This window comes from Ochlerotatus camptorhynchus, unplaced genomic scaffold (genome assembly GCF_037179485.1).
Source record: "Ochlerotatus camptorhynchus isolate MF236.1 unplaced genomic scaffold, CSIRO-AGI_Acam_v1.1 ptg000529l, whole genome shotgun sequence".
NCBI classification, from domain to species: domain Eukaryota; kingdom Metazoa; phylum Arthropoda; class Insecta; order Diptera; family Culicidae; genus Ochlerotatus; species Ochlerotatus camptorhynchus.
Genome location: NW_027041013.1, coordinates 86026 through 106048, shown reverse-complemented (window position 1 = coordinate 106048; position 20023 = coordinate 86026). Strand labels below are relative to the sequence as shown.

At 46.8% G+C, this 20023-nt stretch overlaps 2 protein-coding genes across 2 annotated transcripts; both read left to right on the top strand.

Annotated features, from left to right (window-relative positions):
* The first annotated feature begins 255 nt into the window (after positions 1–255).
* Positions 256–5264, top strand: LOC135713002 (uncharacterized). The gene is made up of 2 exons (XM_065236088.1): positions 256–4237; positions 4363–5264. Exons 1-2 carry the CDS (start codon positions 256–258, stop codon positions 5262–5264), a joined length of 4884 nt encoding a protein of 1627 aa, XP_065092160.1.
* Positions 5265–13152: 7888 nt separating this feature from the next.
* Positions 13153–19239, top strand: LOC135713001 (uncharacterized). Its single transcript, XM_065236087.1, has one exon. It carries the CDS (start codon positions 13153–13155, stop codon positions 19237–19239), a length of 6087 nt encoding a protein of 2028 aa, XP_065092159.1.
* Positions 19240–20023: the final 784 nt, after the last annotated feature.

Below are 20023 nucleotides of genomic sequence, written 5' to 3'. Positions count from 1 at the left end.
CATCACGGTTTCGGCCATCTAGCGCCATTGTGGAAGAATCGAAGCTGTTATCCAAGTGACGCCGTTCCGTCATTGTATCCAAGCCATCCGTTCCAGTTTGCAGCTTTCTTGAAATTCAAGGCACATACTTGCCTTGGAACTGGTGAGTACCATTCCAAGTGACTATCTATTTTCGTCCGGGTCTATCGTGGTCTTTTTTGTTTAACAGACCTTTTTCGTCTACGGAGCATCGAGTGCCGTGTTACCCAGTCCAAGATGCCGCTGCAGCTAGATAAGGCGACTCTGCTTTCCCGGAGGGCAACGATGATCACCGCGCTGGGTCGGGCAGAGGCGTTCGTGAACTTCTTCGACGAGCAACGCGATCGGATGCAGGTGCCCATTCGCCTTGAGTACCTGAACAACATGTGGGCCACGTTGGAGGAGGTGCAGGGGCAGCTAGAAGACAGCGAAGACAGCGAAGAAGGTAGGCAAAGTAATGCTGGTATCCGTGCCGATTTTGAGCCGCGGCTCTTTAGAATAAAAGCCGATTTGATCTCCAGACTTCCTGTTGTCACTCAGCAAGCTCGCATCCCTGAAACTTCTTCGCACAGTTCCACTCTCTCTGGGTTGAAGCTTCCTACAATTTCGCTTCCTGAATTCGACGGGGACTATATGCAGTGGCTAGGGTTCCACGACACATTCTTGGCTTTGATCCACTCTAACGCCGAGGTTCCTGCGATTCAGAAATTCCACTATCTGAGGGCAGCTTTGAAAGGTGAAGCAGCGCAGCTGATAGAATCTATCTCGATCAGTTCTGCAAACTACAATTTGGCATGGCAGACATTGGTTGACAGGTACGCCAACGACTACCTATTAAAAAAGCGACATCTGCAGGCTCTTTTTGAGGTTCAATCGGCGAAGAAGGAAACTGCTGCGTCATTACATACACTGGTGGACGAATTCCAGCGTCATACGAAAATTTTGTGTCAACTAGGTGAACCAACGGATTCCTGGAGCAGCATCTTGGAACATCTCCTGTGTACAAAGCTTCCCAACGATACGCTCAAGGCATGGGAAGATCACGCGTCAACCACCAACGAGCCAAACTACAACTGTCTGATCGAGTTTCTTCAGCGTCGTATGCGAGTTTTGGAATCCATCTTGGTGAACCATCATCAGCTTGCATCCACTCCGAATGAGTCCACGCATGCTTCCAGGAAGCCATCGCATTTTCGCCTCTCGTCTTGCGCTTCCACTTCTAGTTCTGGTATCAAATGTCCGGCTTGCAACCAGGAACATCCGTTGATGAAATGTGCGAAATTCAACCAACTTTCCCAGTCCGAACGACAGCAACTCGTTTCCAACAAACGTTTATGCCACAACTGCCTGAAGGGTGACCACATTGCTCGAAATTGTCCTTCGAACTACAACTGCAGGCACTGCAACAAGCGTCACCACACCATGCTGCATTCTGGCGGGAGTTCAAGGTCAGCAAGCGAGTCATCCTCCGTTCGTACTTCTATGCCAACACAAGCTATTCAGTCTAGCGGTTCTTCTGTACCCAAGCCAGCCTCCCAATCCTCTGTTGCAGCAGCTGAAAGTATTTCCAGGGTCGTCGTCAGTGCTTCTGCTCCGCAGCCTCGAGAAGACGTTTTCCTTTTGACGGTGTTGGTGAAGGTCGTTGATGCGTACGGTCAAGATAACATTGCTCGCGCTTTGCTCGACAGCGCTTCTCAGCCGAATTTGATTACTGATCGCTTGGCACGCAGGTTGCATTTGAAGAGAAGTTCTGTGAACGTGATCATCCAAGGGGCTGGTAATCTTTCGAAGAGGGTGCGAGAATCAATCTTCGCTCGGATCAAGTCGAGGAACGATGCCTTCGAATGTGGCGTTGAGTTCCTACTAATGGACACAGTGACATCAGATCTTCCCGCACAGGACATTTCCGTCAATGACTGGCAGATTCCTCAAAATTTAGCGCTGGCCGATCCCATGTTCAACAAGAGTCAACAGATTGACATGGTTCTGGGCGCTAAGCATTTTCACTCCTTCTTCCCAAGCACTGCTCGTCTTCAGTTGGCTGAAAACCTTCCTATGCTGGTGGACAGTGTATTTGGCTGGGTTGTCACGGGATCAGCAAGCATGATTCACCCAGCTCAACAGCAATCTTCCAATCCTACCATCGTCGCTGTTTCCATGCTGACACTCGAAGAGAGTATCGAAAGATTCTGGAAGACCGAGGAACTGACCGTCAGCAACAACTATTCGATCGAAGAACGCTATTGTGAAGATTACTATCAGTCCACCACGTCTCGAGATACGACAGGCCGATACATCGTTCGTCTGCCGCGGAAGTCTGATTTTGATGCCATGCTAGGGGAATCCAGGACCAGTGCTCTTCGACGTTTCGATCAACTGGAGCGGCGTCTCGATCGGGATCAGAAATTGAAGGAGGAATACCACAACTTCATGAAGGAGTACCTCTCCCTCGGCCACATGCGTCTGGTCGAAACGGACGACGGGAATTACTCCCACACTTACTATCTACCCCACCACCCCGTGATAAAGGAGGAAAGTACGACCACCAAAGTGAGAGTCGTGTTCGATGGTTCGGCTCGTACTTCTACCGGCTTCTCCCTCAATGAAGCTCTCTGCGTGGGTCCGGTGGTTCAAGATGACCTTCTCGCTATTATCCTTCGGTTTTTGACGTACCCCGTGGCTCTCGTCGGCGATGCAGCGAAAATGTACAGGCAGGTACTGCTGCACCCAGATGACTGTCCTCTGCAATACATATTTTTTCGGTTCTCCAAAGATGTTCCTGTTCAAACTTACATGTTGCTAACCGTGACATATGGACTAGCCCCATCCTCCTTTCTCGCGACGCGTACTCTCCAGCAGATTGCGACGGATGAAGGTGATGCATATCCATTAGCTGGTCCATCAGTACCCAAAAACTTTTATGTGGACGACTACATCGGAGGAGCAAATTCTATTGAAGAAGCTGTTCAGCTTCGGAGGGAGCTTTCGGAATTGCTTGAAAAAGGTGGCTTCATGTTGAGAAAGTGGACGTCGAACCGCCTAGAAGTTCTACAAGGACTCGAAAACGATCAGATTGGGACTCAATCGAGTTTGCAGTTCAGCCCAAACGAGTCTATAAAGGCGCTAGGAATTCGCTGGGAGCCAGAGCCCGATCAACTGCGGTTTGATTCCCAAATACAGCAACGTGACGATCCACCCACGAAGCGGTCCATCCTCTCCGACATCGCTAGGCTCTTCGACCCACTCGGCCAAATTGCACCTGTCGTTGTCACAGCGAAGATCCTGATGCAAGAATTGTGGTCTCTATCGTGCGACTGGGATGATCCTGTACCGCATGCCATTCAACTAAAATGGGAGAACTTCCGGCGTGAGTTACCGAAGATCGCTACTTACCGAATTGACCGTTATGCATTCTTACCGGAGGCTAGAGTAGAGCTACATACTTTCGCCGATGCTTCAACAGCTGCATATGGAGCCTGCACGTACGTCCGCTGTGAAAACGCCCTGGGAGTGGTGAAGATTCGTCTGTTGGCTTCGAAAAGTAAGGTGGCGCCGCTAAAAAGACTGACCATCGCCCGACTTGAGCTTTGTGCTTGCGTCTTGGCAGCGCATCTATATCACCGCATCAAAGAGTCCATCAACGTCCACGTGTCAGCATCGTATTTCTGGTCAGATTCTTCAGTCTGCATATACTGGCTTCGCGCACCTCCTAGCTCGTGGAAGACATTCGTGGCGAACAGGGTATCGGAAATCCAACATTACACTCATGGTGGCAGGTGGAATCACATATCTGGCTCAGAGAACCCTGCAGATCTCGTCTCACGTGGGATGTCAGTTGAGGAATTTGTGAAGAACGAGGCGTGGAAGCATGGTCCATCCTGGTTGGCCGACCCGCAGCAGTCCTGGCCGATTTCAAATACGTCTACCGTTGCTGAAGTAGATCTGGAAGCAAAAACCGTCGTTGTGTCCGTCCAAACGACACCCAGCATTAACCCATGGTTCCTTCGGTGGTCGTCATACAATCGCTTGCTCCACACCATGGGATACTGCCTGCGTTTCGCTACTAAAGCTCGATCAAAGACTAAAACCCAGCCAATTGCTTCCGTTGCTCCCGGCACCATCCGATACCCGAACAGCAGCAAATCGGTCAGCTACCTGCTTCAAGGATCGTTCCAAGTCGTCCGTTCTCCAACACAGGCGTGGATTACGCTGGTCCGTTGTACATCAAGCCTATTCACAAGCGCGCCGCGCCCGCAAAAGCTTACCTGTGCGTATTTGTATGCTTTGTAACAAAGGCCGTTCATTTGGAATTGGTTGGGGACCTTTCTACCCAAGGATTTCTAGCGGCTTTGCGACGGTTCACCTCAAGGCGGGGAGTCCCAACCCACCTATATTCCGATAATGGGAAAAATTTCGAAGGAGCAAAGCGCGAACTGGTCGAGCTATTCGCCAGATTTAGGAGCAACAACGAGCAGAGCATAATCGCTTCAGCCTGCTCCGAGCAAGGGATAATGTGGCACTTGACTCCTCCTAAGGCACCACACTTTGGTGGCCTATGGGAAGCAGCGGTCAAGACTGCCAAGCGGCATTTATTTCGCCAATTAGGTAGTACACGTCTCTCGTTCGAAGCTTACTACACTATTTTACATCAAATCGAAGCAGTAATGAATTCTCGTCCATTGCTCCCGATGTCCGACGATCCAAACGATCTTGCTGCACTGACGCCGGCACACTTCCTCATCGGAACGTCTCTTCAGGCCCTGCCCGACCCAGACCTCCAGCACACATCGGTGGGCACCCTCGATCACCTCCAAAAGCTCCAGCAACACATCCAGAAATTTTGGAGTCACTGGCGATCAGAGTACCTGCAGGAGTTAATGAAGGACACCAAGCTTGCTGCACGAAACGACGAGATTCAACCCGGACGAATGGTCATCTTAATCGACGAAATGTTGCCGACGCCCCGTTGGCCGCTTGCCCGCATTACGGAGGTGCACCCTGGAAGCGATAAGTTAATTCGAGTTGTTAGCCTACGAACTGCGAAGGGCATCATCAAGAGACCAATCACCAAAATTTGTCTGCTGCCGCATCCAGAACCGATTCCCGAAGAAGAACGACGTGACGATCCCACCGCTGATTTTCGCCGCCAACGATTGGCAACACAGGCACGAATAGACCCGAAAGGAAAGAATCGAGTTTTTAACCTTCGCATACTCGCCGTCATTCCCGTGTCATTCCCGTGTTAAAAGTGTAGTAGTTCAGATCGAAAAATAAACCTATTTCTTGAGAAGCCTTTTTCTAAGAATAATAAAGTGTATTGTAAAAGAGGTATCCTGCCTAAGTGATTCACTCACCTGCCACTGGAATCACCCGCTTTCTGGTGCCCGTGCGTCGATTGATGTCCTCTGGAACCTGAAAAGAAGGAACTTCTCCTCACCTTACCTGTGCTACTACCGCTCAGAGGGAAACACAACACACAAACAACACAACGTAGGAAATTTCTGGGTAAGCGCCTACAATACGTTTTGTTTTGATGATCAAAGATTGAAGTTGCTCAAAAGGAAAAAATGATTATTTATCAGTATAAATAAATATAAAAAATAATATATTCTCCTTATTTGAAAAATCTGTATTTTTTTTTTTTCAAAAATCTGTAATCTGTATATACAGATATCTGTATCAAAATATTGAAAAAAATCTGTATGTTTATAGATAAATATGTATATGTGGCATAACTGCATTGACCACTATCTCATGCATTATGGCAATCAGGAATTTCGTCGCTCGGCGTGGCAGACCTCATAAGTTCTACAGCAACCAAGGAACCAACTTTGTCGGAGCGGATCGTGAAATGAAGATGCTTGAAAAAGTGATCAACTACGATGAGATCATGAATGAGTTCGCTAGTTCTGAGATCGAGTGGGTGTTTAATCCTCCGCTGGCATCACATATGGGTGGAAGTTGGGAGCGGCTAATACGAGCACCTGATGGCCGTCTGCATAACTAAAAAACCGTCCGATGAAGTGCTGCGAAACACTCTAACCAAAATAGAGAACGTGGTAAACTCCTGGAAACTCACGCACGTGCCGACAGACGACGGTTCTGCTCCGGCTCTCACCCCGAACCATTTCCTACTCGGTTCATCCAACGGATCGAAACCACTGGTCAAGAGTGACGACTGTCGTCTCGCCGTGAAGCAGAATTGGTGCACCTATCAGATTCTGGCCAACCTGTTCTGGAAGCGGTGGGTAACTGATTTTCTTCCTGAAATCACTCGTCGATCCAAATGGGTCCAGTCTGTTAAGCCGGTCGTTAATGGAGATGTTGTAATTATCGTCGACCCTAAGATGCCCCGGAGTTGCCGGCCAAAAGGAAAGGTCATCAGTACGATTTCCAGTAAAGACGGTTGTTGCGGTCTACTGTGGCAGTCCCCATCGGGAGCGTTTGAAAAATGATCGATAGGGCCACAGCACAACTGTCATAAAATAATAGGTAGAAATGGAAACGTTAGATTGGACTGTCATCGACAAGAATAAATGTGTGAGAAGACCGTCGCATGGTTAATGCACTTGCTGAAAATTAAAGTGATTAATTTGTTGGTAGTCTAAATTAAATCTACATTATCAACTGAAAGATCAGGAACAAACTAAATGTAAATATTAAGTAAAATTTAAATACCCACTTACTTACCTACTTATATTAATCTACAAAGGACTTCACAACATTGAGGTTATTACTACGATTCATGCACTAGGAAAGGATCCATTTGACCTAGTTTCCCGTGAGTTAAAACTTACAGCTAAAATACATATTATTATTAAACAGAACAACTATACTTTAACAAGGAATCGGGCAGTAGTAAGTCTACATATTTGAGGTAAAATTAGAGAGCGGAAAATCCAGGAGGAAAGAGGAAACTAAAATGGTAACAAACGATAAAATTTAATGTTAAAACGAAAACTAATTCAATTAATAAATGACAGTTTGAGTCTTAAACTTAATTAATAGGTGTATTTATATAACTTAAAGCTATTGTATAAACCAAAACTAGTAACAACGATCAAATTGAACCTACAGCTAAGGGTTGATGCATATATTATGACACGCTCTAAGGAGGGGGGGAGGGGGTTTGAGATTTTGTGACAAGCAATGCATTAGGTACAGGAAAAACGTGACGATAAGGGAGGGGGGGGGGGTAAAATTTTCCTCGATGTAGCGTGACATAACTAATGCATGGGCCCTGACCTTATACTATTGTTATCACTGCATCTGAGATACATCCGATGTATTGAAGTAGCTACCAGAATCGGCCTTACTGCTAAAACTTTCAGCTGTTTTATTGATTGGATTGAGGTTGAAATTTACAAAGGGAACAAAGGAAAATTATATTTTTGATCGTATTTATACATTTGTATCTGGGCGAGAATTATAACTTTGTAAACGTCCAGTTGAATTTAATTCAACAGTCTATTGAAATATTTCAGAATTAAACACCTTTTCGATTTTTTTTTTATCAAAATTACCATGCATAATTTTCGTAAAAAAAGTCTAATTTTCTGTACAGATTTATCTCAGACGTCATTTCGATTTAGTTTAGTTTGGATTTATTGATTCAGAAATCTATAATAGGGGAAAAGGATGTAATGTCGGCCTAAATACCCCTAATTTGGGCCCATGCCTAAATTAAGCAATCGACTAAATTTTCAATAGCGACCAAAAATATTCATTAGTACCGTCCCAATGACGCGTTCATCTAGATACAATTGATAAATAGCAGATTTTTAGCGGTGGGCCCAATCTTAGATCCATAGGCCAACATTGAGGCCATTTCCCCTATTTTTTCTTGAATCATCACGGTTCCGATGGTTGTTGAATGATTCATTTCTAATGCAAACAAATTAGGATGTAAGCAAACCGGCGAATGAGATCCACAGAGCCTAACCACCTTGACATGCGTTGGATGAAATTTTCCAGAAATTTTGCTGAGATGTGCCAAAGTTCTGTAATGAATAGTAGTCGGTTAAGACAAGCAGAAAGTAGGTGAATTTAAGCAAATATTTGAGATAGCTACCATTGTCAAAAAACTTCGTTTTACAAGTGTTGGGAACGATGATAAGTGGACTGTATTTTTTCTATAGGTAACTGGTTCCCGGATAGATGAAGGGAGATTTGGTTTTCTCTCGCGCAAATCGAAACACTTAATTTTTATCGAAACATTCAACACCGTTTATTCTCGGAACACTTTTTTACTCGGGACAATTAGTTTAACGTTTACTGTAGTTTTCTTTACCAACTATATTTGAGCGAGTTTTTATAAGCAAGAAGCTCCAGAATGTTAATTTCCCTAGCTTATATAGGTTGGGTTAGTGGGAAATTACTAGCCTTTTCTCTGTCTAATCGTATACTCATCTTTATTCCGCGTAACTCGTCTAATTTTGATTAGTCATATTCGATGTTCTTCATCAGTGGTCGTCAATGGATGTTGCTACGCTGGAAATAGGTCGACTCGCTCGGGACTAGTTGATTGCGTCTCGTACATTCTCCCCCCGTTGAAAGGGAGCTTTCAACACCTTATTACCATCGGTACTGTGGACTTATCGAAACTTCTCGGGACTTCGCCTTCACTGTTATTGATTCAAGTTGCTTGATTCTTGCGGTTGGTTGTCCTTTATCGGCAGCATACTAAGTCGTGAAACCGACCGCTTGTAGACACCTCGGGCTGTTCTCACTGTCACGACTCTAACGATGTTATCGTTACCAGGAAAAAGTTGCTCAATTCGCCCCAGTAACCATTGTTGAGGAGGAACGTTGTCTTCTCGTACTATCACTAGCTGTCCTGCTCTCACTGGAACCTTGGTGTGCCATTTCGATCGTTGTTGGAGTTGATTGATGTAATCCACGTTCCATCTGCTCCAAAAATGCTGAACATATTGTGTGATTCGATTCCATCGGGACAGGGTGTGCATGTTTTCATCAGTCAAGTCAGGTTCAGCAATAGCGTTGAGTGGTCGGAAGATTAAGAAATGACCAGGCGTCAGGGCGTTATAATCGGTAGGGTCGTCCGATAATGAACAAAGTGGTCTGGAATTTAATGTTGCCTCTATTCTCGTCAACACTGTGGTCATTTCCTCGTAAGTCAGTATCGCTTCACCAAGGGTTCGACTTAGATGGTACTTCAGCGATCTGACTCCAGCTTCCCACAAACCTCCAAACGATGGCGCACGAGGAGGAATGTAGATCCACTTAATGGTCTTTTCTTCGACAAATTCTTGTAGTTTCCGCTGGAAGGGCTGCGAGTTGAAGAGTTCGTGCAGTTCCTTTAGGTTGTTGTTTGCTCCAACAAAATTAGTCGCATTGTCGGACATTAGCTTGGCACACTTTCCTCGTCGGGACACAAACCTTTGTAGCGCAGCGATGAAAGCAACTGAAGTCAGGGATCCTACTAACTCCAGATGAATTGCCTTTGTTGCTTGGCACACAAATACGCAAATATAGGACTTCGCACGGGTCGTTGATCGAATTGTTGGCTTCAGGTACACCGGTCCACAAAAATCCACCCCTGTGTTGTAGAAAGGGTAGACTAACTCTACCCGGTCCAATGGTAGGTCGCCCATGTACTGTTGCAGTTGTTTCGGCTTGTGACGAAAGCATCGTAGACAGACGAATCGTTTTACAGAAGTCTTACCACGCTCAATCCAGAATGTGTCCCGAATCATCGACAGAGTTAGCTGGTTGCCGGAATGTAGGTTTTCACGATGATACTCACGAATGACGGCTTCCGTAAATTTGTGGTACGGAGGTAGTATGCACTGATGCTTCATGTCGAAATTACAGTTTTTGTTCCGCAGTCTACCGCCGACACGTAAAACTCCATGCTTGTCGATAAATGGTGAAAGGTTGATCAGTTTGTGCTTTGAGTCGATCACCTTTCCTTGCTGCAACTGGTGGATCAGCTCGGGGTAGGCCTCCCCCTGCACTAACTTCACCAACTGTTGTAAGGCGGCTGTCTTCTCCGCATTACTTATCTCCTCTGTTCTCGGAACTTCAGGCTGCTTCTTCAGGATACTGATGAATCTCTGTATCCATACCATAACACGAACCATTCGTCGATAAGAGCTGATGTTCACGAATACAGGGAATGATTCAATGGGTTGCTCGACACTAAGGTTGACAGCTACTCGAATTTCAGAGATTTCTTCAGGATCTTGGAACTCCTGTAGCCACACAGCTTCAGTACTTGACAGGAACTCGGGACCATTCCACCACAAAGATGAATTTTGGAGATCCTTTGGCATCAATCCTCTCGATATGATGTCCGCTGGGTTGTCGTTGGTGCCTACGTGACGCCACTCCATAGTCGATGTCAATGCCTGGATCTTTGTGACACGATTTGCCACAAATAGCTTGAGTTGTTCTGGACGTCGATTGATCCAAGCAAGAGCGATTGTAGAATCGCACCAGAGTACAGTTTGATCCGTAGAAATGTTTAATGATTTAATGGTAGCAGTGACTAATTGAGCTAAGAGCAGAGCACCACATAATTCCAGCCTGGGTATTGTAAGATCAGGCTGCGATTTTTTTGGGTTTGTGGATTTCTTGATAGGGGCCACACGTGACTTTGAGCATACTAGCGATACATTGACCTGACCGTTTTCTTTAGTGGACCTCAGATAGATGCACGCACCGTAGGCGTAGTTTGATGCATCACAAAAACCATGGATTTGGATGGAGACCGATGCAAATGGCAGAATGCAACGCCTCACCTTGACCTCTCGTAGACACTCCAACTGCGACTTGAAATCTGCCCATTTTTCGATGTCTTCTTTGTCAGCATCCTCATCCCAATTTTTCTCCTTCTTCCACAAGCCTTGCATGATGAGTTTCACCACGATGATTACTGGCCCAGCCAAGCCAATTGGATCGAAGAACTTTGAGATGCTCGATAATATATCCCGCTTCGTAGTCTCCGATTTGCCGACGATGATGGAATCAACGTTAAACATGAAAACATCTTCGTCAGGTTTCCAAACAATTCCAAGAGCCTTAACCGATTGTTTCTCACCAACCAGCAATTTCTTCTCAATGCTGTCCTGAGGGAGAGTTTTCAGAAATTCACTGCTGTTCGAGCACCACTTGTGAAGCTCGAATTTGCCGCTTCCAAAAAGTCCGATGATCTCATCTTTCAGCTGGATCGCTTGATCGAGTGTTTCTGCTCCTGTTAAAACGTCATCAATGTACGAATCTTCAGCTACAACCTTCGCCGCCCAAGGAAAACGTGCTGCTTCGTCGATACAAAGTTGCTTCACTGCTCGAACCGCTTGGAATGGTGCACTCGCTAGTCCGTAAGTCACCGTTGTAAGTCGATACACGATTGGATTTCTTATTTCCTTGGGTGTCCACAGAACAAGTTGAAATTGTTGATGCTTATCTGCAGTTAATACCTGTCGATACATTTTACCAACGTCTGCCGTAAACGCAATCTTCGGAACTCGGAACTTCATCGATATTTCATTTAGTTTGGATTGTATCACCGGTCCAACGAGCAGGTTATCGTTCAGTGATTTTCCGTTGCTAGATAACGCTGATCCGTCAAAAACAACGCGGCATTTTGTCGTGCTACTGTCCGGCTTCTCGACTGCATGGTGAGGAAGGAAGTAATCGTGTCCAGGTTCAGATACGTAAGTTTCCAAAGGACCAACCTCCACCATATGCCCTAGACTGATGTATTCATTAATGAAGTCCTCGTAATCTCCAGCCAGCAGCCAATTTTTGCTTAGTCTCCTGTCTAGGGCTTGAAGTCGTTTCAATGCCATCTGCTTCGAATCACCAAGATTAGGACAGCCTTGCTTGAAGGGTAATTCCACCACGTATCGACCATCCTCCTGACGACGGTGAGTCTCGATGAAATGTTGTTCTGCTTGATCTTCTTCAGTCGTACACTTCGATTCAGTACCACAATCTTCCACTTCCCAGAAACGCTTCAGCAATTCATCCAGATCCTCGTTTGTGACCAAAGCAGAAACTAGTGGCTTCTTGACTTCCACGTTTCCACCAATCACCCAACCAAAAAACGTTTGTTGCATAACAGGGCTACCATTTAGCAGAGGAACCCGGTTGTTCTCCAAGATCTTCCTGTATACATCCATACCAGTCAAAACATCAATTTTATTTGGGATGTTGAAAGATGGATCCGCCAAAATCAGATTTTCAGGAATCATCAAGGTATCTACCTCAAAACCTTCGAGAGGAAGATCTGCTGTTGGTTACGCCCGCTCCAGATGTGTGTACTCCCACCGCTGATCTACGCCACTGACGAGTGAGTGCAACCACACCCATCGCTATACGAGGGATTGTCACGTGGTGAGAGGAAAAAGTGGTCAGGATGTAAACAAATCAAACTATGGAAAGAAGACAAAACAAAAGTGAAATTGCCCTGCCAATTGCGAAAATTAAAACTACTTATATATATACTTATTATATACACTAAATCTACTGCTTAAACCTAGTGAACTAAACCTAGTGAACTAAACCTAGTGAACTTGAGTGCTAAATATTAGTTGCAAATTATTGATTCTTAATCTAGAGGTGAGAATATGAAATAGTATGACAGGAAGATTCTTAACCTATTATGTGCTATTATTAAGGTATCGATGAACCACTAGAACTTCTACTTGCCTTCTGAATAAGTTATATGTGGCCCGGAAAAAGGTGAGGTAAAAAGAATTTAAACCTAAAACATGATCCTAAACACAAACATCTAACTAGGTACCTACGGCTAAACGATTACTTATAACTACCAGCAAATTCGGCTGCTCTGTTACCGTTGATAGGTGAGACATTATATCTAGAGCCAAGGCACACATTAGTAAACTAAACTTAAACCTACAGATTTCCTAAACCTACGAGAGTTGTTGGATCTCTCAAGCGATTATATTGCCATACAGCGAGAATCACTAAATGTAAGCATTACATGAAAATTATCCTAAATTAGCCTAACTTAACTGAGTATTCCACAGGAATTTTATAACTTTCATTCGCTGAAATACATTGGTTGGTGAATAAAGTTTATAGAATTTGATTCATTTCGGCTGTTACCAACATTTTATAAAATTCATTTATAATATCGATCCCGAGATGTCGAAGAAATCCACCGAATCTGAACGGGTAATCACCGTAGTACCGACGGAGGACGATGTAGCAGCAGGTATCGCTAGTGGCGTAGCAGTGGTAGCCACGACCGTCCTCGATGGTGTAGTATCCCTTCCCAGTAAAACGCAGGTAACCTCTAGCCTAGTTAATGCTCAATCGGTACATCCATCTCGTAGTACCGGAGCGAATCAAAAAACGCAGAAGTTCGATGCCGCCGGTAAAATGCCAATGTCAATTCCGACCGTGTCCGACGCGAGACGAAATCCGATGCGCGTTGTTCGAAGGAAACAAGGTTTCCATTGTCACTTGTGTAGTGAGCGTGATAGTGATCATATGGTGCAGTGTGATGGTGATGGTTGCAAGCAGTGGTTCCACTACGAATGTGTGGAAGTTACGGATGACATCGCGAACGTTAGTTGGATCTGTCCCCTATGCAATACCGCAAAGGATTCAACACCAACAGCGATTAATCCCCCCACCAGTACCACCACAAACCAGATGGTTTCCAACACGTCGAATGAGCAGCAGCAATGGACAGTCGAGACAAAAAATGATACTGGTGCAATTCGAACGAAGAGTAAGGCAAGTTCAGCTAGGAGTGAAGCAAGAAGGATAAGGGAGTTAGAGTTGCAAAAGCTCAATGAACAGTTCGAGCTGGAGAAGAAGTTTCTGGAGAGAAGGTTCGAGATCCTGAAGGATTACGGTAGCGAAACGTCAACGATCGCCAGCGACTTGGAAAGGATGTCGAAGATCCAGGAATGGGTAGATGAAACCGAACGCCATGGTGTGGAGAACGATTCCGGTTTAGTAGAAGAGGAGATTAACGGTCATGCATCGAACATCTCGAGGAGGCCACAGGAAAACCAAATTCCGATTCTCGCTCAGCACAATTACCAACCATCGATTCGTCCGGACCAACCAGGTCAGCCATTGCAGCGTACATATACACATCATCCCAATTCCACCGTATTTCGGTCATCAAACATCCCTTCGATGAATCCAGGCACATTGGCAGACGGCAACGAGTTTTTTCCTGGACAGCGTTCAACTCCAGTTCGTCGACCACCTCCTGCAGCGCAACCTGCGGTGACCTTCAACGACGAGACTGTGTGTATCCTGAATCGAAGTCAACTCGCGGCACGCCAAGCAGTTTCCAAGGATTTACCAGAGTTCAACGGAAGTTCAGAAGACTGGCCACTTTTCTTTTCTATATTCAACTCCTCGACCCAAATGTGTGGGTTCTCAAACGAAGAGAACATGCTTCGATTGCGAAAGTGCTTGAAGGGAAAGGCACTGGAGGCAGTGAGGTGTCGACTGCTCCATCCATCAAACGTAGTAGGAGTGATGTCGACGTTGAAAATGCTCTACGGAAGACCGGAGGCCATTGTTCACGCAATAATCCGAAAGGTTCGTGCACTACCACTACCAAACATGGAGAAGCTGGAGACAGTCGTAAACTTCGCGCTTATGGTGGAGAATCTTGTCGCCACGATCCAGGTGTGTGAAGTTAGCGATTTCGTGTATAACTCATCGCTAAGGTACGAGCTGGTGGAGAGGCTTCCGTCAACTCTCAAGATGGACTGGGCCAAATACTCTCGTGGAAGGCCGAATCCAACCTTAATCGATTTCAGTGCGTGGCTGTACACGACGGCGGAGGATGCCAGTGCAGTTATGATCAGCAACACTAGCAGCGAGAAGCGAGGCCGAGAAAACAAAAAGGATGGCTTTCTGAATTTCCATTCCGAGTCGGAATCCACGAGAGCAAGATCTACCGAACCATCGACCAAGACGAAACCTTCCGGTGCTGCATCCAAGGAGCAGTGTGCAGTGTGCAAAGGAACGTGTCCGTCCGTAGCGAAGTGCAAGAGGTTCGAGGAGTTCAGCTACGATTCCAAGTGGGCAACCGTGAAGGAGTGTAAGCTATGCCGGAAATGCCTGCGAAAGCATAACGGATCATGTAAGCAGTCCAAACCGTGTGGAAAGAACGGATGCGAGTTTCTTCATCATCCTCTGCTTCATAACACGCAGAAACATGAAGCTCCGAGATCGCCAACGCCGATGGCAGCAACACCCAACAGCACCCAACCAGAGACGAGAAGGACGGATCATAGCTGCAACGTTCACCAAGGTCAATCGGAGATCTTGTTTAGAATCGTTCCGGTTATGCTGTATGGGCCAACGAAGACGATACGCACCTACGCGTTTGTAGATGATGGGTCTGAGCTCACACTAATAGAACAGAGCCTGTCCGATGAGTTGGGTGTGCAGGGACCGACGAAATCCCTGTGCTTGAAGTGGACCGGCGGAACGCAGAAGATGGAGAACCAGTCGCAGCAGATCAACCTGCAAATTTCCGGCGTGTACAGTTCGAAGAAGTACGAGCTGTCAGGTGTCTACACGATGTCCTCTCTGCAAATTCGTCCGCAAACGTTGCTGCTTGCGGAGATCCAGAGGAAGTACCCGTATTTGGCAGGGTTGCCACTCGAGTCGTACCACAACGTCAGTCCTCGTATTCTCATCGGTCTGGACCACGCTAGACTTGGCCATGCCATCAAGAGTCGGGAAGGTAAGGACCACGAGCCCATAGCAGTGAAGACGCGCCTAGGGTGGATGGTCTTTGGAAATTGTGCCGGCAAGGAGGAAGCTACGCGGTATGTGAACTACCATAGCGTGCAAACGTGCGAGTGCAACCGAGATCCGGACGAGGACCTACATAAAATTGTGAAATCTCATTTCTCGCTCGACAGCCTTGGAGTCGTAAAACCGGACAAGTTGCTAGTCTCGCATCAGGATCAACGGGCACAAATGCTTCTAGAAACTCTCACTCGTCGTACAGCTGATCGTTACGAATCCGGCCTCCTTTGGAAGTACGATAATGTCCGACTTCCGGACAGTCAACCAATGGCGCTGAAGCGGTGGAGATGCTTGGATAATCGTATGACGAAAGATCCCGTGCTAGCCGAGGCGCTGAAGGCGAAGATCGACGACCACGTAAGGAAAGGCTACGTAAGGAAGTTGACAGTGGAAGAGCTGCAAACACCACGATCCCAAGTGTGGTACCTCCCAATTTTCCCGGTCGTTAACCCGAATAAGCCGAGCAAGATGAGACTTGTGTGGGATGCAGCAGCCACCGTCCATGGAGTATCGCTCAATTCCGTCCTGCTCAAGGGCCCTGACCAGCTGACGTCTCTTCTTTCCGTGCTGGTACAATTCCGAGAGTTTCGGGTGGCAGTTTCTGGTGACATTCGTGAGATGTTTCACCAGGTGAAGATGCGAGAAAATGACCAGCATTGCCTACGTTTCTTCTGGAAGGACGACGACCAAGCGACGGAGCCGAGTGTCTACGTAGTGCAGGTGATGACTTTCGGTGCTTGTTGCTCACCAAGTACTGCACAATATGTGAAAAATATTAACGCTATGCAGTTCGAGCGGGATCATCCGGAAGCTGTCAATGCAATTGTCAAACGGCACTATGTGGATGATATGCTTGTGAGCGTGGAGTCCGCAGAGGAAGCAATTCAGCTTGTACAGGACGTGAAAAGGATTCACGCATCGGCCGGTTTCGAGATGCGGAACTGGATATCGAACTCGCGTAGCGTCTTGGCTGCGGTGAGTGAGGAAACGACGAAGGAGAAAAACCTCGACATCGGCGAAGAAAGCATCACCGAGAAAGTTCTTGGCATGTGGTGGGATACCTCAAAGGACTGCTTCACCTACAAGGTCTCCGCGCGATACGATGAGGAGCTCATATCAGGAAACCGTCGGCCAACCAAAAGGGAAGTTCTACGCACTCTAATGATGGTATTCGATCCATTGGGACTCATCGCGCACGTGTTAATGTTCTTGAAGACGTTGCTCCAGGAGATCTGGCGAACGCCGGTTGGTTGGGATGACCCGATCGAGGATTCGCAGCACGACAAGTGGTTGGCATGGTTAGCGATCTTTCCGCAGATAGCAAACGTTGAAATACCACGCTGCTATCGAGTGCAAACACCTGGTGGATCAAGTACCGTAGTGCAAATGCATACATTTGTTGATGCAAGCGAGAACGGGTTTGCTGCGACGGTGTACCTACGATTCGACAACGGCGATACCGTCGAATGCGCACTAGTTGGTGCCAAAACAAGAGTTGCGCCGCTCAAGTTTCTGTCGATTCCTCGTTCCGAACTGCAAGCGGCAATCATCGGTGTGCGTTTTGCGGATACCATTTCGAAATCACTCTCTATCAACGTCAGCCAGCGAACGTTCTGGACAGACTCCAAGGATGTACTCTGTTGGCTGCGTTCAGATCACAGGCGGTACAGCCAGTTCGTGGCATTCCGTGTCAGCGAAATCCTCGAGACTACGGATATCATCGAGTGGCGATGGGTGCCGACGAAACACAACGTTGCTGACGAAGGAACGAAATGGAAAAGAGCCCCCAACTTGTCAAGTGACAGCCGCTGGTTCCGTGGACCGGAGTTCCTTATCCTCAAAGAAGAAGATTGGCCTGTGAATCCGTTTCCTGGAAGAACTACCGAGGAGGATTTACGACCGCATCTGCTTCTGCACACTCAATCTAGTGATCCAGCAATTCATCCACCGGATTTCTCGAGGTGGACCGACCTGCTACGCGTAACGGCCTACGTACTGCGTTATATCAACAACCTGAAACGTTGCTGCTACGGCCGACCGCGAGTGTCGGGACCGCTGAAAAGACAGGACTTTATCGATGCAGAAAATCATCTGTTTCGCCAGGCTCAATCTACCACTTTCGCAGAAGAGGCAGCTATCCTCATGAAGAACCGTCTGTTGAAGGTTCCAGCAAAAACGGTTCCCAGATCAAGCCTGCTCTACCAGTGGTGTGCCTTTCTGGATGAAAATGATGTGCTGCGTGTCAAAGGTCGAACGAAGGCCTGTATATTTATCGATCGAGATGCAGCCGAACCGGTGATTCTTCCCCGGGATCATCCTGTTACTCGCCTCATCATCTCTGCAGTACACGATAGATTCAATCATCAAAACCACGAGACGGTGGTGAACGAGATACTGCAACGCTACCGTATTCCTCGCCTGAAAGCAGCGTACCATCAGATCCGGAAAGACTGTCAACAATGTAAAATCCTCCGCGCCAAGCCGCAGCCACCAGCAATGGCTGACCTTCCTCCAGCTCGCCTGGCCGCCTTCACTCGTCCCTTCACTCACACGGGAGTGGACTACTTCGGTCCGATGATGGTATCGGTTGGAAGACGTACCGAGAAACGGTGGGGGGTTCTCGCCACTTGCTTAACCACTCGCGCCATCCATCTGCAGATCGCTCACTCACTGACCACCGATTCCTGTGTAATGGCCATTCGGAACATCATGGCTAGAAGGGGTATACCTGCTGCGATCTATAGCGACCGTGGGACCAATTTCCGAGCTGCAAGTAAGGAGTTACAGAGTGCTACAGAAAAACTCGACCATGATGCGCTAGCGAAGGAGTTCACCTCCAGCCACACTGAGTGGTCTTTCAACCCTCCCGTCACGCCTCACATGGGTGGAGCATGGGAGCGTTTGATTCGGAGTGTCAAGCAGAACCTCGGACGAATGCAAACGAGCAGAATCCCGACTCCCGAAGTACTGGAGAACACGTTGGTGGAGATCGAGAATATTGTCAACTCCCGTCCTCTGACCAACGTACCAAGCGATGGTGACAATTTCCCGGTTTTGACGCCCAATCACTTTCTCTTGGGATCCACCAACGGCCTGAGATCGTGGGCTCCTCTGGACGATAGCCCTATCCTGCTTAGGAACAGCTGGAAGCAGCCGCAGGTGATAGCGGACGCGTTCTGGAAGCAGTGGGTTCAGGACTACCTGCCTACAATTACCCGTAGGACTAAGTGGTTCACACCGGTGAAGCCGATCACAGTTGGAGATCTGGTAATCATTGTGGATCCGAAGCTACCACGAAACTGCTGGCCAAAAGGCCGAGTGATTGCCACGTGTCCGGCTCCAGATGGTCAGGTAAGGTGGGCTACCGTGCAAACCGCATCGGGGGGTATCTACGAACGACCAGCGGTGTCTTTGGCTGTACTCGACGTAGGCGTTTGAGACGAATACGCTTTAGGAGGAGTCTTCGCGTATTCCGGGGGGAGTGTTGGTTACGCCCGCTCCAGATGTGTGTACTCCCACCGCTGATCTACGCCACTGACGAGTGAGTGCAACCACACCCATCGCTATACGAGGGATTGTCACGTGGTGAGAGGAAAAAGTGGTCAGGATGTAAACAAATCAAACTATGGAAAGAAGACAAAACAAAAGTGAAATTGCCCTGCCAATTGCGAAAATTAAAACTACTTATATATATACTTATTATATACACTAAATCTACTGCTTAAACCTAGTGAACTAAACCTAGTGAACTAAACCTAGTGAACTTGAGTGCTAAATATTAGTTGCAAATTATTGATTCTTAATCTAGAGGTGAGAATATGAAATAGTATGACAGGAAGATTCTTAACCTATTATGTGCTATTATTAAGGTATCGATGAACCACTAGAACTTCTACTTGCCTTCTGAATAAGTTATATGTGGCCCGGAAAAAGGTGAGGTAAAAAGAATTTAAACCTAAAACATGATCCTAAACACAAACATCTAACTAGGTACCTACGGCTAAACGATTACTTATAACTACCAGCAAATTCGGCTGCTCTGTTACCGTTGATAGGTGAGACATTATATCTAGAGCCAAGGCACACATTAGTAAACTAAACTTAAACCTACAGATTTCCTAAACCTACGAGAGTTGTTGGATCTCTCAAGCGATTATATTGCCATACAGCGAGAATCACTAAATGTAAGCATTACATGAAAATTATCCTAAATTAGCCTAAC

Bases quoted from the DNA above. Each gene is read 5' to 3' on its own strand.
- LOC135713002 (XM_065236088.1), top strand. From the start codon at position 256: ATGCCGCTGCAGCTAGATAAGGCGACTCTGCTTTCCCGGAGGGCAACG. The intron at 4,238-4,362 runs GTACATCAAGCC...AAGGATTTCTAG, and splicing joins GTGGATTACGCTGGTCCGTT to CGGCTTTGCGACGGTTCACC.
- LOC135713001 (XM_065236087.1), top strand. From the start codon at position 13,153: ATGTCGAAGAAATCCACCGAATCTGAACGGGTAATCACCGTAGTACCG.